The sequence below is a fragment of the Trichoplusia ni genome, chromosome 7 (genome assembly GCF_003590095.1).
Source record: "Trichoplusia ni isolate ovarian cell line Hi5 chromosome 7, tn1, whole genome shotgun sequence".
Lineage (NCBI taxonomy): Eukaryota > Metazoa > Arthropoda > Insecta > Lepidoptera > Noctuidae > Trichoplusia > Trichoplusia ni.
In genome coordinates, this window is record NC_039484.1 from 2,942,192 (window position 1) to 2,961,574 (window position 19,383).

The window sequence follows — 19,383 nt, forward strand, 5'->3', positions numbered from 1 at the left end:
ACAGAAGGTTAGTAATACCAATTTTCTATCCCCTCACAACCATTAACCGGTCGATGACAAACTAAACCCCGAATGCCAGTCTTTACGAAGTCCAAATCTAATTTTGGTCAGAGTTACTTAGAACTGCAGGTGGAAATACATTCATTTAGCAAAAATCCAACTTTGGCTAAAGAGAAAATTGGACCAGAAAAAATATCTGCCAACCCCGAGATTTGTAACATAAACGATTCAAAGATTATTTAGGTAAAGATAAACTGCTGACCTATAACATATTAAAAGGATGTATCGACCATGACAAAAAGCAAAGAGAAATCATTGAAAATTTACAACGGAAGTAAAAGGAATTTTCATAATTAAATGCAATTATCGTAATTTATATGAAGTTAAAATTAAACGTTGAAAACTTTTCGACGCCATTATTTTAAAAGCTCGATGCCGTCTGAAATTACAGTCGACGTTTTTGTTAAAAATATTAATTATTATAGGGACGTATAAATACAGGCCCGGACTTCCGATTAACATGAATTGTTCTAAATTGAACTGTTCCGATGTAATCTGTTATCTAGAATCGTTTATTAGTCTTTGTTAAAGCCGAACTAATGTTTATCTAGAGTCAAATATTTGGTAGGTAATAATTATTTTGTGTAATATTCCATTATATTATTTGGCCGTGCTAGTGGTTGAAACAATTATTTGTCTTTCACAGACTTTTTGTCATTTAAGACATTGTATGAATACATACTGAAAAAAAAATCTATTTAGAATATTAAAGCGAAAACGACATTCATGAGGCTTGTTTCTAATATGAAAGAAAACTAGGTCGTTTAAGTAAGCAATTCCAAAAACGCATTAAATTAATCACCAATTTCATAAGTGACTAAAATTCTTTCGGTCATAAAAAACCTCGATACCATTCTATTAAATAGCCGTCGTCAAGAACTACCTATAATCACCAGCCTGAGTGAATTTGGTGATTATCGTTCTAAGCTTGTCTTTAAAAAAACACCAACTGCAAAACTATCCATTACATCAATTGAATCAATAATTTAACATGAGTTCAGTCATTTAAGTGAAGTAATAATAACTACTGCTAGTGACCTCTGGCATTAGGTAATCACCAATCTCACAAGTTACTTACAAAGATTCACGAGGAAACTCACTACAAAAAATCTTTATGAAGAAACATTCTCTTTCTTTATGTATTTCTGGGTCACAAGCACGTAATAAAAGTTATTTCTTTCTTCTTCTTCTTCTTTCTTTCTTTCTTTCCCTAACGTAGTACAAAAGTACACTATCTCATCAGTTACGCCCTAACCACATTATAATGCATTCATAATCACCAAACTCATCGAAGTATGTATATTGATCACCATTATTAATACTGTAAAATAATGGCTCACAATAAATCTGAAGAAACTTATCGCTTTCGAAACATATTTAAAGCTTCCCGCTTGCCAAAAACTTCTTTAGGTACTTCTGTCTAAATTCATACACAACATCATAAAAAAAAACATCTTATTCAGTACAAAAAAAAATCTATAAATCGATCACCAGATTCATTTACCGCCTTAGACAATAAAGAAAAAACCTCTATAAAAATCCGCCCAGTAGAAATTGAGAAATCATCTAAAAAGCGTAAGCGCAAACAAACGAACAAGACTTGAGACGAGCACGCAAGACAAAAATATCGATTAATACGAAAACCAATAAAACAAAATGCATTGTTTATTAAGGAACCATGTAATTTTAATAAAACACAAGGCTAGATATAAAATTAAACAAAAATAATTTAATAACATTAAATTACATCAGCAGTTTAGTTCAGTTCTTACCATCCATACCAGATGTGATGCCGGCTACTCGGCATCTCATCGGGTATGGGACTGACGCCCGGCGGCCGCTGCAGCCGGTCCGTAGCGAGCGGGGGCGGCAGGGGGAGGCAAGGAGGTGGGGGTCGCCCGGGCTTATAGGACAGCGAGGAGTATAACCACGCGATATTCAACCTTATATCTATGCATCCACAGTTCATTTTGCTTTGGAGTATGAAATTTTGTTTACCACATGGCAAGCGTGGTATTTTCTACCGATAATTTCAACCTTATTTCTAATACGCAACAGTACATTTTACACTGAGATTGTTAAGCTTGTTTCTACGATATAAATGGAGTATTTTACGTGGCGAATTTGAACCTTATTATTAGTATTGTTTGATTTGGCTGAAGAAACAAAATATTTGTGTATCGATTTTGTATTAAGGTATAGGTTTCATATCTATGGGGCAGTTTCGTGTGTAGTATTAAACGACAATTAACTAAGCTTTTGTTATGATTGGTTTTGTAGGTACCATTCAAATTAAGTGTTGTTCTAAAATATTAAAAAAAAGCAAAACTAAATACAATTTGTGAATGAACACTAAAATGCGAATGACAATTAATCTCGAATATTGTTTATATTTCTTTCAGATCCATTCTTAAGTTTATTATAATTTTATTCGGTATCAAATTAAAAGCTCTAGCAATTATTAATTCTATGTCTAGATTTTGTATTTCTCATTAAGAAATTCATTTACTTTTTAATTTCAGTCGACAATTTATCTCTGTTGCCTCTATAACAACAAACTATAAGAAATTACGCTAGTTAGCGGTTGGTATGATACTCAATTTAATGGTTGAGTATATTTGGTCTTCTTTGGCCTATTAATAGGGAATACTCATTATCGCGAGTCTGACCTGCACTTGGCTAGATTTAATTTCATTTCTATACCTTCATGGCACAACAAAAGCTTCCCCTCTATTCTCACAATACATTTACTTGCATGAGAAAAATGTGACAAACATTACCAAATTTAGGTTTATTCAAAGCCTTAGCAAACATTACTCCACGGCGGTACTAACATCAAACCGCAGGCAAAGAGACTCTCAAATGAGACAGTAAACAGGTAAGTATCCTAGGTCTCCTAGTGCTGGTACTCTAGTGCCGGCACTAACGGTGTAAGGTACCGTGAAGGCTTGTAATTAAGTTTGTCGTAGACTGAACATACAACGGGATCTGGCACTGTGTAGATATAACCGTAGATTCAGTTAATGCGGAGTTCGGATGTAAAAAAATGAATCTTTGAAATAACATTTTACGTGACTATGTTGATCTACGATAGTGTTTTACTGCTATAATAATATAATAGTAATTACGAAGTAATAGTGCAACCTAAAGTGCAAATACACAAACTTTGGTTATGTGTCCAAGGACAATAGAATATAGAAGCAGAATACCCTCGACTTTTTTTACCTGTAATTTCACCCAAGCCCAGCAATTCGTTGCCTGTCTTACTTTAGAATAACGTTATCACCAAGTTAACCATATGTCTTAGCCTTCTGCATAATCTTGAACAGTGCCAAGAGAATGCTGACACAATATGTACGCGAGCACTACTGCGACCGAGCGGGATTTATGCTCTTTCTACCTTCAATCCAGCATTATTCACGAAACTATCTACTAAAATACTTCACCTGAAAACTGTAGCGAAAACTCAGCAAAGTCGAGTTTTTGTAACGTTCAACGAGCTATTGTAAACACGTTCTGTTGTAGACTGGTACTTTGTGGGAACGAGACAGCGTCCTACACGGCCAATAGCCGCCTCTCTTTCACAACTAAAATAGTCTTAACTTAAGAGGTTGGTGTGAGGCCACTGAAGGACCTAGATTATGTATCTATTATCATTGTATAGTAACGTAGATTACTTTTAATTGTAAAGGAACAATTGCATTGTCACGTTGAACGTCGCTCTATTGTTTTTTACTACAAAGGTTTTTTTATAAAACTACCACACCCTTTTCTCCGCATGCAATCAGAGCTATCTTTTGATCAACGCTCATCTTTTAAAGATTAGTTAGCAGTAGTTACATATTAGAATTTATAAACTTGTCATTTACATCACGAGATTCTTAATCTATTTTAATTAATTAACCATCCTCTGTTTTAATTGAGTATTAATATTAATTATTATGTTATTTCCCGTGAACTTAAATAGTTATAGCATTGCTAATCATGTACTGTAATTAGTTAATTACAAAATGTTATTGCAACATCTTAATGTGGAGAAAGCTACGTTTCTGAAGACATCCAGTTTCTCTTCGTTCAGAGTATTCTACAAACATGTCTCTTCAGTTGTAAATGTGGAACCGGAACCAAATGACAGATAACTACATAAACATTTAGATGTACTACACCAGTATTGAGCATGTTGTTGTCAACTTACGTTGTTCTATAATGTAAATGAAATTTTGTATTTTTAAAAGGGTAACTTAGTAAAGTTCGCCAAGGGTAGTCTCTATAAGAAAGACATTTTGGAACGGCGAAACTAGACTCAATGGCGTTTCAGAAGTATCTGAGAACATCCTACTTGTAATAAAAGCTATTTATTTTGTTGAGCAAGAAAAACTTTGAATAATACGAGGCTAGAAATAAAATAGCCTCAATTGTCCTAACTTTGAGCAAAGGCCTTCTTTGACATGAAATCTAAATAAATAAAGCATGTTATGATTCCTTGCCGTAGTGATTCATTTTCGTTGAGTGCATTCAGTAATACGAAAAAAACTAGGCACTAAGAAAAATCTTTCAAGCAAATTAATTATGAATTGATCACCAAATATTGATAAAGTAAATATTTTTAAGCGGCGCAAGAAAGTAAATCGTCCATGAGGAAAACTACATACGAGTACGATGATATTAGTAAATACAATCAAAACTGAACTTTATTGTTCAATAACACAGTCCACTTTGCCATCAATGATGGATAACGTAAACACATTACAGACAGCTTAAAAGCAACCATATTCACTCGAATTAAGGATCAATTTAAAGCAAATATGTAAAGTTAATAACATTGAGGTATTTTTTAGCCGAACCACGTGTGATCAAATTCCAGCTAAATGTTATTTACATAGACGTGTCAACGGTCTTGATGACGTAAATATAGCCAAGAAAAACTTAAAATATATGATAGGTTACACATAAACTTTACTTCTAAGAATAACTAGCTAAGCAACTAGGTAAACGCAAATACAAGCAAGATTTTAACTGGTGAAAATCCAGCAGGCTTTGGATGTAATCTAAGTTCCAATCTTTCTGAAAGTTTGCTTTGTCACGACTAAATCCATACAGTTATCTTTACCTCGTCAATTTTTTATCTATTTCTACATAAACTATGTTACGAATATGATTAAAAACTTAAGACTAGAAACTTCAAATTGTTAGAATATCACATACAAATAACTGTAGCGATGGCACTGAACATAACAAATTCCATTGGATATCTATCTGTTGATGACTAACACCGCAAGCCCTTAATTGTTCCCAGTAGTTGGCGTTCGTGAGATAGAACGGTGTGATATAAACATACACGAGGTCGCGTCGGCTGTAACCGTCTAATTGAATAAACAGTTTGATTACACGGTCCATTGCTTAAATACTACGAAGCGAGATGAAGAAATCCATGAGTTATATCGCACCTCGGACAAAAATTAACAAAATATTGAAATTTCGGATGGGTTTATTCATTTACAATGTTAAAGTTTTGAAAAATAAATAGCAGGTGCACTTGGAAATCATATTCATGATAACAAGAAGTATAAAAAGAATCCATGCATAATCGTAAGCATTTTACGCAAAACCAGAGCACACTACCAGGATTTCCAAATTAGCGCAAATTTGATGAATCGGAACCAATTAGGGTTTTACAAAGACCAATTCTAATGTATGAGAATTCCCTAAACCTTACGCACCACCGCTGGGGTCATTAAGGAAGCTAATTAACAAATTGTTAATGTCTAATGGTTCCGATACTCACTGGTATATAAGATAGTCATATTTAATTTATGAACATTCAATAAGTATCGTCTGAACAGTGATACAGTGACAATGAAGGTTTTGGTGAGTTTAATTCTAATACCCAATTGTGAAGTGTGATTGAAAGACTATAAGATCCCTATCAGTTCATAGCAAATGGATAGATTAACTAGCTGAATATAAAGATCAAAATGCGAAGCTGTAGAATACACCTCCAAGCTTATTCCTTCCATTATTACAAACAATCTGAATGAATCCTGGCCATTTTAACTATTTTGTTCGTTTGCAGGCTGTTGTAGTCCTCGCCGCGGTGGCTGTTGTTCAAGCAGTACCATACTTACCATATGGAGGTAATATATTAATTTAAGTACAACGTTTTTTTCATTAATGTTTCTTAATTGGAATTTTAATAATCTTGAACTAACCAACTGTATTATCTTTTTAGGTGGTATGGGTTCCGGTGGCCTTGGTGCCGGAGGTATGGGCGCTGGTGGTATGGGCCCCGGTAGCCTTGGCGCTGGCGGTCTCGGAGCCGGTGGTCTGGGCGCTGGTGGTCTAGGCGCTGGTGGTTTAGGCGCTGGCGGTCTAGGCGCTGGCGGTCTAGGCGCTGGCGGTCTTGGCGTCGGTGGTATGGGTCCCGGTGGTCTAGGCGCCGGTGGACTTGGCGCCGGTGGTATGGGCGCAGGTGGTCTGGGTGCAGGCGGACTTGGCGTCGGTGGACTTGGCGCTGGTGGTATGGGCGCAGGTGGTCTGGGTGCAGGCGGTCTTGGCGTCGGAGGTGTGGGCACCGGCGCCGGCTATGTAGGAGGAATGGGCGGTGGTGGCGGCTACAACAGCGGCAGCAACTATGGCCAAGCCGGCTACACTGGTGGCAACAACGGCTATGGCAGCAGCGGATACGGAACCGGCGGTGCCAGTAACCAGTACAACATGGGTCACCAAGAACATGATTTCAGCCAAGTAAGTGATGTCACTTTATCCATATTCTAAACTTGCAACCCGTAAATTCCAGTTCTCAATTATACGGTTAATATAGTCTCGCACTACCCGTTTGACGCCATCAGAAGATCGCACAAATATTTGAACATATCTAAAGTATTCTGCTCATCCACTTATTACGGTTTTTGTTCCCAGACCACACACGAGCACACATCGTCTGGTCACAACGTAGGAGGCTCCACGGCAGGAGGAAGCCAAGGTCATCAAGCAGGAGGTTACAACAACTACGGAGCCGGCCAGCAGGGTTACGGCAACCAATACAACCATGGTATGTCTTACCTAAGAGGTTGAGTCTTAAAAAGCATTTTAGAATTCATCGGAATAAATACAAAATCTTATGGTTCATTCGTGTTTTCTTCCATCTAAAACGGATTTCAAAATGTAAGGATCTGTGTTGCAATTCTTAAGATGACATCATGTTCATAAATTGTACCTAATAGTATTGTAATTGCGATCGTTAACCTATTACAATCCAACAATCTTGCTAAGGGTCAGTGTTAACAGAACTACGGAGGTATGATAGATAGACGTTTTACACAAGACAATTCAAAGATGAAAGCCGAACCTAATATACCTTGGGACTACTGACAAGTTTCATCAGGGCACTACGATTGGTCCTTTGCTTAGAAAAAAGATGAAATTAAAAACAATAACTTGCCATAAAACGTGACCAGCTGAACCAGATGTTGTTATTACCTGTAACAAGAATAATAATAATAAATAAATTGTTTTAACAGTTACACATAGATCAAAAGTTATTAAAAGTCAATAAAATGTTAATAGCATAACATTAAGTTTTATATTTTATGCTGATGATAGTTAAATGACAATTAATGAAACATTTTATAATTAGGGAATTGAAACGAGTTTTAATGTAGGTATGTTGTTAATACATATATATCACTTACATAATTAGTAATAGCTAATATGAGCCATCAATGAACTATTTAAATTATTGGAAACTGAAAATCTAACAATTAGTTGTAAACTAGTTTTTTCTTTAACTCCATCGTATGATGACGCAATCTCTCATTTACTAGACCTTAAAACACAGAGACTTCTAATAGCATTTTGAATTCATATATTAAAACTGCAAAAACTAGCAGTCGATATAACAAAGCTAATAAAATTTGTCTTGTAACAATATTGAAGCTTACATTAAAATAAGTACAATAAAAACGAAAAGATTTTAAACAATGTTCCTTGAATATAGTTTCGTCACAATATGATGTCACCTTCGCCTTATAAGGCTTGGTAGCGACCACACTGAATCACATTTGGTATTGGAAAACGACCCATTGTCGACCGGCTTTTTTGGGGTCAATTCTTTTTTTTTTGACGCCACTTAAAAGCCTTATGGCTGTAGTTTTGTTTTGGGTGTTTCATTTTGTTTAAGAACTAATATAAACGTTTTCGGACAATCCTTATATATAAATATATACATGTTTTAACTAAATTCGCTCTCGTTTTATATATATATATTTTTTTATCTAGCCCACTGTGTCCCACTGCTGGGCAAAAGCCTCCCCCAAATCCTTCCACGATTCCTTATTCTGTCCGTCATTGAACCAGCCCGCGCGTTAAGCGTTAAGGTCGTCTCGCCACCGCTTCCTAATATATCTTTTGGAAAATAAAAATTAATCACTCATTTCATTAGTATTCATATGGTGAATGTTACAAGAAAAGCTTAAAATTAGTTCGTTTCGCAGCACATTCTTTAAATTATGACGTAAAATATTAAGTTTTTAATAGCTAACACCTACACCTCCCTACGTTAATCAAACTCAGGACAAAAATAAAACTATTTAAATGAAAAAAGAGTACGTCGGTACAACGTTGCAACTGGAACTATTAAAGAAGAAGTATGTTTAGCTTTAGCCCATACAAATTATATACTAATGTATACTAATATATAAAGCTGAAGAGTTTGTTTGTTTGTTTGTACGCGCTCATCTCAGGAACTACTGGTCCAAATTGAAAAATTCTTTTTGTGTTGAATAGACCATTCATCGAGGAAGGCTTTAGGCTATAAACCATCAAGCTGCGACTAATAGGTGCGAAGATACAAAGGAAAATGTGAAAAAATAGGGCAGGTATAAATCATAACTTATATCTTCTACCCACGGGGACGAAGTCGCGGGCAACAGCTAGTAATACATATAGTAGATGTATTATCAATAGAGTTTTGAAAAGCACGTAGCGAAAAGGAACAGGGCCCACGAGAAGTGCACGTGCGCATGTCGCAGTACCCTTTGTAAGGCTCGCATGCATATGCATGCGTGCAAGTGCGTACTCCATGCGATTTAATGTTCATTACGAGTACTGCGTTACGTAAGGGTGTTTAGTATTCGCGTATTGTCAAGAAGTAGATGGAGATATGTTGCACATGATGTATTTCAACAAATGATTTTGAAATAACAACTTATTGAATGGGAGAAAAGTACGATCTTCCATAAAGAGGGCATAATCATGATGACACGGTATTTGGAACAAATCCACTGTCTAAAAACGAATGATGACAAAAAGTTACACTGGCCAAAAGCGAATCAGACTCGCAACACTAGGTAAGGTTTGCTAATCAATAAATTGATGACCGTAACAGTCTTTGCTTAACCTTGATTTTTAGTTTTCTATAGGTGGTATAAAATAACAACAGAAATACATCATCTGTGAACATTTACCCTGATTCGTGAGATACTGCTTGGTGACCTGGTAAAGTAATTTGTTTAACAATTAGTTTTTTTTGTATATCCAAACTAGGTAGTATTAAAACAAAACCAACGCCTCCTTGCAAAGCTGTAATAAGACACCTAGACAGGTAATAAACATGCAAATTCATGGTTGTAAGTTCTGGAAAAAGACATTTATATCAAATGCAGAGATCTAGGCCAGGTAAATTCAGAAGCAGAACACAATTTGTTGAAACAGAGAAACATTTGAAGCATCATATTTCACTTGTACGGTATAAAGTAAAATACGGTTTTTACCATAAAATAAACCTGAATTCAAGACCCATTCATGTCAAATTAGCACAATATTTGACACAAAATGGCACTCGTTATTACTATTAAATAAATTAATAACTCATTAAATATTATTATAATCTAATTACTATAATTTTATTATGAAATGTTTCCTATTGCTGCTTCATTTAGATTTCTTGGTAAAATATTTCCTACCACTACAGATAATGTTTGCTCCACCTAAAACAATCGCTGCAACACAACCAGAGTACAAGGCTAGCATAACACGGCAGAGTTCTTTTCTTGTCGTTTCAAAGTTAGCTCAGACTGCGGCATTGTCTGCCATTGAGACGGTGACGTCACGAGTCTAGAAACGTCCGGCCGACGGCAATGCGGCCCTATACCAGCTATGACAACAGAACTACTTTGATGTCGGACTTTATTTATGTCTTTGAAGGTGAAAGTTCGACAAATAAATCTCTACCTGTACTATGAAATTTTAAAGAGGTTTTGTTACAATTGGAGAAGTGAGACAGCGCAATACATTGCCTGTAGTGGTGTCCTGTTTGCACAATGAAAACAGCTATATTTCAAAAGGGAATAGTCAATTCTGGTGGACGTATGAAAGAGTATATCTCATTAAATAGTAATGGCAGGAAATAAAATAAATTTAGAAAACGAACGGGTCAGTGTAGTATGTGAACCTTTGATTTCAAATGCTAGGTTCTAAATTAGATTACATAGCAATCTTGTTGACTGTTACCTACTTAAATACTGCATGTTGCAGTAAAACAAATATTAGTGTGGCCGACTGACTGTATGTCTGTATATTTTAATTTATTACTTTAACTGTGCAAACTCAGAGCTATGTCTCTTTTTTTACCAAAAAAAGGATACAAAAAGTTCAATAAATCTCTTAAAAGAGATAACTCCTTAGTGATCCCTTCAATTCCCAAAACAGAGCGAGCAGGACAAAACAACATTAATTAAAATAAGTAAAACTGTAAATCTGGACATTAATCACGCTGATGCCCAGTCCCAGGTGTCCAGACTGGATCCAATAAATTATTATAACAAGTTTAATAAATTAATTATTCCCTACGCTCACTTAGATAAGAAGAATTTACTTTGAATACAGATCGAAGTGCTTTTATGAAAAAGTTTGCGGATTGAGGTTTGCACATGATATTAAACTCCAATTCTTTAGAGGTGGGTTGAATTTTTACTTCATAGCAAACACTAGCTGTCTAAAAAGGGCATTTGAATGTCACGGTTATCATAATGAAAGACAAAGATAATTACTATATTGAAAGATAGCACTATCCCTTTCACTAATTAACTCAACTGTGGCAGCATTAAGACCTTATAAATGTTATAAAACCCTAAAATAAAAAAGCTTTTATTCCTAAGCCTTATTTTTTCGTTTTATTACCGAAAGTTCGTATTCAGCGTTTAACTTTTCAACTGTTCGAAATATTAACAAAAAACGTAATAAATTAAGATTACTGCCCTCAGGAAATCCTTTGAATACCTGATTTATTTGATACTCAAGGGTAGGGCACCCTTTCTCACCCCACGATTATTCAATTCTCTTGACTTTTAGAGTAAAAAAAATCGTTGAAAACGGTGGGTCAAAGAAAAAATTGACTATCATGATTAAGTTTACGTGATCTAATAATTTATTATGATACGAGATATGTTACGAGAAAATAGACACGTTTCAGAAGAGTCACGGACAATGGTCTTGAAACCTGAAAACATGGACGAAGTAGGTGGAAGGAGGCTAGAAGCCGAATGAAGAGAGGCAGGACTTCGCATGGGCTAAAAATTCATGCATTATTTAAAATTCACGTCGATCATTCAAATCATCAAAAAAAATGTTATATTAAATTGTACGAGATCCCGACGAACATCTATAAAATTTAATGCATTACTATAAAACCGTAACGTTGGAAGCTCATATAAACATATTTGATAGTCTGGATTTAATATTCCCAACATTAACGGTGTTCGAGCAATATTTACGTTCGACCCAAATGTTATAAATATGACATCGATGAAGCCGGTCACTGGTTCACGACGTTCAAGGTGATACAGTATAAATACACTATGAGTAACATTGTCGTGTGATGTAACAATTTAAACTTGCTATTGTCTTACCCAAGTCATGTGTAAACGAACTTTTGTATGACTTGAGGAAACTTTTGTACGTGGTTCAAAAAGACAATATACTCACTTGCGGGTTTTTCAGAGAGTAGGAACGAAGACAGATTATGCGGAATTAGCTTAAGAGACCTTATTTAAGAATATTTTTTAATAAATTGTTTCCTCGGTTTGGACCAGCTTGATCTAGGGACGAAGGGGAGGAAATACGTAAGTAATGGCTCTTAATGAATTACTTGTAAGTTACCACTTCGCATATTTGTGCGATTGCGACTGACTGGCTTAATGGTCAGGTTTCCTTAATGATAACATACATAGAAGGGCAATTGATCGAAGAGCTTGACACTGCGTTGATAATTGTCGTCCAAGTCGAAGTGTCCTTGTCAAGTTTTCCATTATCATTAATTCAATATTAGAATTACTAGTAAAGTAATCATTGGAATTGATGTTTATGATTTTACTACGTAATTATGTTTGTGTATAGCTGCAGAAATTGTATCGAGATATTGTAAATGATTACGTCGAAATAGAAATTTCGAAATCCAAATCGCAATCCAATAGCTTCAAGCTAAGATCGATTTCTGATTGTATCGATGAGATCAAACGTAGAAGCTAGTTCAGTATAATATCAAGCGAGCAATAACGATTGCTTGTGAACAAAGCTGCACCAGTCACCGCTCTCAGACAATGGGCGCGTGTCGTGTACCCGGCGTCGCGCCACCCTGTGACATTACACATTCACGCTTGGCCCCAAGTGCCAGCCCGGAGAATACCACTAATTACGCCAGGAAGTCATTTAGGGTGCATGATTAACAATTACATACGCGGTTGAGCTATAACTGTGGAAGGCTTTGTTTGAATCTGTTCGGCTGGTCCCTTGGGAAAGGGTAAAGCTGTTTTCAGATTCATGTTCCATTCATACTGATTCGTTAAAGACCATTTTTTGTCGCGATGTCCCTGGTCTGTACGGACAAAGGTATTGAAATATACAAAGACAATTACAAATCTGTGATTTCTGCAATTATTGAATTATAAATGGAGCCGATGATAAATCGTGTTATCACATCAACATCAATTGAACATATAGACGTAAAAAATAAGGATTTAATTACTTTAATAGTGATGTTAGAAAGACAATAAATAAAGATACAAAAATATAGTTAACTTTACAATTTAACTTCCATCTAAAATCCATCGTTTCTCTATACAGTATTTAGGTATTCAGTAAGATCCATCGCAATAAAGCTGTATCTAGTACCAAATATAGGCAGTGAAGTGCTAGAAACTGTGCACTCGACCTAGTGCCGCCCCGTGGCGCTGCTCGCCCCTCACTGGATGCCCATTGTCTGCTGCTTGTTACGTGTGGCCGGCTGGCGGACATGTTTCATAAAACAAATGATACACAACACGTCCGTGTAGCAAGGCTTTCTATTGAAAATATCTTTAGACGAAGGTAACATGTGTCATAGTGTTCAAGTTTAAATTCATTAAGGGAATAAAATGACAACTATTTTGATCGGTTTAATATTTATCCTCTTGTTAGAAGTCCTCGAAATTTTTGTCTATGTTAAGTTACAAAAGAATTTCAGCGATAATCCGTCTAGTCAGTCCATGGAAATTTTATCGATGTAAATGAAGATTTTGAGAATTTTTTGATGCTTTAATTTCATAATTTTTTGTTTTTTAACTTGTAAATGAGGATTAGTTAAAAATTGTGGCAAAATATCGCTAAATTTAAATTTGGCACTTCTTATTGGATAAAGATTCCTATAAAGTTAATTAAAACCTGTAACTGGAACACTCCCATAGCCAAGCTCAGGACGGTTGCGTAACCATGACGTCATAAGAAACATGACATTCTGTTTTAGCGAGAGGCGACAAGGTCAGATGATGCATTAGCGACTATTTACTTAAGATAAGTCTATATGATTATGTAACTTGTGAAATTGTATGTCTTTTTTTAAATCACATCATCGATTTCATTAAGAACAGCTTAATCGAGTTTTGTTAAGGCCTAAAAAGCCTTGACAATGGGCAGGATGTTGCCAATAGTACATGATCCTGAGCTGGGATAATTATGGTGATTTAGACGATGTACCAATACTAACTAGGATGACATAGATACGTAGAATATCGAAGAATAGTGCTGAGCTATCGAAGAAAAAATATAGTTTAGGAGTAAAGCAAATGAAAGACCAAATAAATAATAGCTTTTGCAACACCAGTAAGCTAACTAGGTTTCACACAGCTCCCATCAAATTACAGAACCCCAGCACTATAAACGATTTACGACTCAGAATTAATGCAGCATATGATGCAAGCGATGCATTTCCCTAATTCCCAGTCGAAAACCAAGCCCGAACCGAATTCGCAAAATCCAATCTGCGTATCCCGGGGAACTATGTAAATTGTAATTATAAGTGGCAGAATACCAGCTATGAACTGCAATTCATGAAGCGAAGACTAGTTACAAGTTATTTGCAATATTCCGTTCAGCAGTTTGGTCGGAATCGATTTGGAAGTCTGGGAGCTCATTTGCTATGCCGATGTAAGTGGAAAGCATTGGATAATCTATTTGTTTCCTGGATTAGTTCGGTAATTCCCATCCGATTGGAGCTGTTTGTGTAATGGAGTAATCGGTTAATTTAAAGTTGGATTCTAGTTTAATTATAATGAATCAAAGATTTATCTGAGTACCCGATGTGAGGGCTTTCGTAAAAGAAATTGTGTTGATGGGACGTACAGGACAATAGTCTTAAATTAAATATGCGGGTTAAAATGTAACCTTTTTAACTCTGTACAATTTTTGGTAACTTGGAACTGAAGATCACAAAAATTCCATGTTTCTAGGTTTAATCCTAAGTTATTTATTCTCTTTTAAGACTACATTACTACAAAATCTGTTTATAATTTCTAGTACCTGGTAATGAGTTTATAAACGGTTTGTATTTCGTAATGAGATAATCTCGACAAGTACCGAAGCCTATTTCGTAAGGATTTAGCATTTATTTTTCTTATTATTTCGTTTACATAGGTAAGTCAAACATTTTAACGTTGATTGCTTCTTAAGTTTGTAAATCTTTAAGCTTCTCGAACTAGGTCCTGGTGAACTTCGGAATACAAAACAACTCGATTATTACTGAGTGTAAAACTTCTAAAATTCCATAATCATAAATTACAATGTGAACTTTACAAATGACTTAGTCAACGTCAACTTACGAAAATCAGTAATAAGAAATACAATTGAAACTGATTATTGAGATGGAGGTAATACAGAAAATCTTTACACTATCATAATAAAAAACAGAACCAAACAAAAAAGCGATAAAATACGAAAAAAAAGGACTTCTCTATATCCAAAGGGTAAATTAAAGCAGAAATTCCAGAAGTTAGTGAGCGTTAAAGAACCAACATTCCACAAGATGTCATCCCATCCCGGAAAGGACAACGTTCCGTATTATCTGTTTAAAAAGAATCTAAATCAGCACAGTACTGGGCCCCGGGGAAATTTAACGGAATTCACTATTTATTACAAACACTAATGATTTTGTTGTACATCTTCAAGATGAAGAAACATTATAACGTGTAGGTTTTTTTAGATGTCTTTCATTTGAAGTTCAATACAGCTTTGGTGGTGTGAGAACTTCATTAAACTTTTTATGTATAATATTTGCTACTATTGTTTTACTAAACTATTATTGATTCGGTAAGCAACCAGAGATATATTGAAAAAAACATCTGCTCAATTTTGTCAGTCAATGCCATTTTAACAATGGCGTAAACTTCTATCTGTCTTTTTCATCTATTGAAGTTTGATGGGTTCTTTGATGAATCTTACTAAAATACATCTATATGTATGTATTTCTTCCAGATAATGAAAAGCTAAGTTCAATATAGACTATTCTACGTTCGTGATTGATGACCTGGTCTGTCAGACATCATCCACAGCGCCGGACATCGTTGATAGATGGCCACTGCAACTTGATGCTGGTTTCATCTTACTCCCAAATTGGAACGCAAACCAGAGCGGGGAGCATTTATAAAGCGAGCCAATTAAGCACTGAACGAATTAATTACGATGTTCAGCATAACATTTTCTTCGCGTCTCCATTTTGCCTTTTGTTTGTGTTATGAAGGTTTATTCATTTTCCTTACAAACACCCTTAGGATTTCAACAGTTATGCAACATAGCCAATCTCAGCATGTCAAAAAGCAAAACAACAAATGTTGCAAAACTTAATTTAATGTCTGTCAGAATGCTTATTGCTTTAAAGACATCAGCATATGGCTCTTTCTTGTGGATTACAAAAGAAACAAATATACCTATTTAAAACAAATCCGACTCATTACAGCCTCTGAAGATTTCGCAGATCGAAAAAAAAGGCACTTAAGTCACACCCCGGTAATGTATCGTTCGCAATTGGCAATATCTACCGCCCTCCAAGCCATTTTAAAAACCTCGAAGACTTATTCGCGAGCTTTTTTACACCTGGCAATCTTTTTAGCCGCGAAAGCCGTTAAAAGAAATGGGTTGCCAATATATTTGGGGATTTATTGATTTATATCGCCATTATTGTTTACGAAATGTTGTATGGTCCCGGGAATTTTTATCACAATGCAGATTCCTTCCGCTTCCTATAATCAATTGTTGGTACTTCAGAATGTGGATTTTTGTGAAACTTTCTGCTTTAGATTGGTAAACAGAAATGTTGTTCAATTTACATGGACATTCAAAGTACCATGGTAAGTCACATACTACCTGTATTTCTTTGAAACCCCTTATGAATGTTCGTGTTTCATTAATTAATCCATATTCCTTTGATATACGATTCTTTTAATAAATAAAACATTCTCTTTTTTCTTGGTACGACAATAAATTACTTCTCTTTTTGTAAATTTTAAAACAAAACAGTAAGTTCAACAAAAGCGGTATTTCCTTAGAAATTTCGGGACATTAGCTAATTTGAACACAGGTCTGCACACTTGAACGTTAGTGATGTATCCGTAAAACTCGATATCGATAATGCGATTAGTCGAGTCGCTCACTCCGCGTTATGTCCGGGCTATTGCGCCGATAGGATATTATCGCCATTGAATGCCAATAAGTATTTTCATTTTAAGCTTTCGCACGGCATAGGATTTTATTGGACAGCTTAATTTGGTGTCGGGATTTAGTCTGGCAAGTTTGTGCTTAACGCAATCAGCGAAGGTAATATCAATAAATATGTCGTTCAGAAAGTTGAATAGCAGCATTATGGTAGTGATGAATGATACAGTTGTATTTTTATGGTTGTGAATAAGTTGAATACCTACCTACACAATATCGGAAGATTTTTCAGGCATTATTTTGTACCCACAATACCACAACTTGAAAGCACCTATCTGTCACCTAAGTATCAGTTACACAATAAACAAAGAATATAGAAAACATCCAAAACTTAACCTCCTACTAACTTTGGTCAATTATAAATTCAAGCTTTTTTAAAGTTTTTCACAATGCTAATTCATGCAATTTGTATCCAAAATTCGGCAAAAGCTATCCTCAATCACCAAAACCCCAAACAGTTTTCATTACATGCCATATTCAAGTCCTATCTACCAAGTGCTCTCTACAACAGCCCTCGCTCCAGCGACACAGCTCCGGCTGCCAGCAGCACGCAGGTGTTGACACTTAAAGCTGTTCCGCATCAGATCGCTGCCAAATATTTGAACATTACACTACACGACAGCTGGGGTATGGGCTACGATGACGCTTTAATGTTTCATTATACTGAATAGAATGTTTGTGTCCTGAAGCTGCAATTACAACAAGGGGAGAATGTTTTTTTTTTAAATGGCTTCGCTTTATCCATTAATGTCAAACAAAAAAAAAAAACAAGTCCCGCATACCTAGTGATGAAATCAGTCTTAAATTCATCAGGTCGAACAGATTTGACTGTATACGACATTCATTGTCCATCCGCTCTCCAAGATACTACAAAATTCGATAAAAGCTTTTCCAGCTAGTCGAAACTAAATTTTGGTTACATTATGACGACACGGAACTTTTTTCATGTATTTGAAGACCTCCTAAGATTGTTACAAAATGTAGTATTTTATAAAGAGTTTACTATACATTCACCAGTCTAATACAAACTCAAGACGAAGGTAATTTTAAAGCGAATATTTAAATTTCTCCTTGTTTTCATGAGCTGAGAAAATTTCATATTACATTGTATTTTATCTGCAGACTTACAAAGTAGCGATCTGAATAGTAATGCTTTAGTGTAACACCCTCAGACAATAGCCACGTTCCAACTTTATATTTACCTTTTTCTATTCACTGAGAAACTATTTTCTAGAATATTCTACAATAGGTTTGTAGAGCCTTTGTTCTTGAAGCCTCGGAGGGTAGAAACCAATAAAATTGCGGTCGAGACATTAATCTGGTCCACATATGAAATATGTAAGGCCGCAGGTCAGCGGTATTCAATCGGAGAGCCGGCTTTGTTGCCAATATTATGTCCAACGTCGTACATAAAATACGTAGATTACTTTCTGACTTGAGTTCAAAAGAAAATAATATCTGTACTTCTAATCGTTTTATGAGTAACGCCAAGAGTTGACATAACTAATCTTCGTAGCGCGAAACTTTAGCTGAAGCTCAAAGGACTTAGATGTAATTTGGTACTAAGCTAGAATGTGTTATAACTTGGGAGTGACATTCATGTTGACAGCTATATGAGTGACGACGACGCACAAACTCAATCAACAGATCAACATCCAGTCACTGACACAGCTGAGAAGGCAGAGCTATCTTACTTTCTGTGGAAAGCTGAGAAAGACAGAATGTTTTCTGGATAAAGATAAAATCTAAGGAAGACCAAACTTTTTCAGCTGGCAACGCGACGATAGCATCTTAAAGTTAGACACTAAAAGAACTAGGAGTCTTAACTTTCCCCGTAAAAATGTGCAAATCTATTTTAAACTTAAAAGTGTACGAATATAAGGTACCGATTGTTGAGATAACTTATGTATTCGAATGGCAAATTCATAGCCAAAAGCGATGGCATCGATCAAAATACTAAACAAGGAAACACTAATACCTAGACGTCTATGTCTTGTATGATTCGTTATGTAATATAATCTAAGCAATGATTTTATCATGATGAATAAAACTTGAGCTACAACTAAAACGTTCAGAGACTTTAGTTGCAATTTTTGTACAAATATTTGTTCCACGTAAGGAAGTCAGCGCATGTGAGCCCCTCGGAAATCCCAAAAATATGCAAGTACACGAATAAAGGTGGAATACTTCTCATAAATCCAACATTAGGGCAACGTAAAAGATTTTACTGAGAGCAGATTGGAATGTATCTTTATAACGAATTTTATTAGCGTCGGGAATATGGCGGACTCGAGTGTGATCAATAAT

The 19,383-nt window shown here is 35.5% G+C and overlaps 2 protein-coding genes across 2 annotated transcripts in view; one reads left to right on the forward strand and one right to left on the reverse strand.

The window, feature by feature from the left end:
- Window positions 1-19,383, reverse strand: part of LOC113495942 (calsyntenin-1) — a 244,186-nt gene that overhangs the window by 181,949 nt on the left and 42,854 nt on the right. The gene's annotated exons all lie outside the window — the stretch shown is intronic.
- Window positions 1,759-7,186, forward strand: LOC113495946 (acanthoscurrin-2-like). Its single transcript, XM_026874952.1, has 2 exons — window positions 1,759-6,804; window positions 6,979-7,186. The coding sequence occupies exons 1-2, from the start codon at window positions 6,232-6,234 to the stop codon at window positions 7,132-7,134; spliced, it is 729 nt and encodes a 242-aa protein (XP_026730753.1). The 5' UTR covers window positions 1,759-6,231; the 3' UTR covers window positions 7,135-7,186.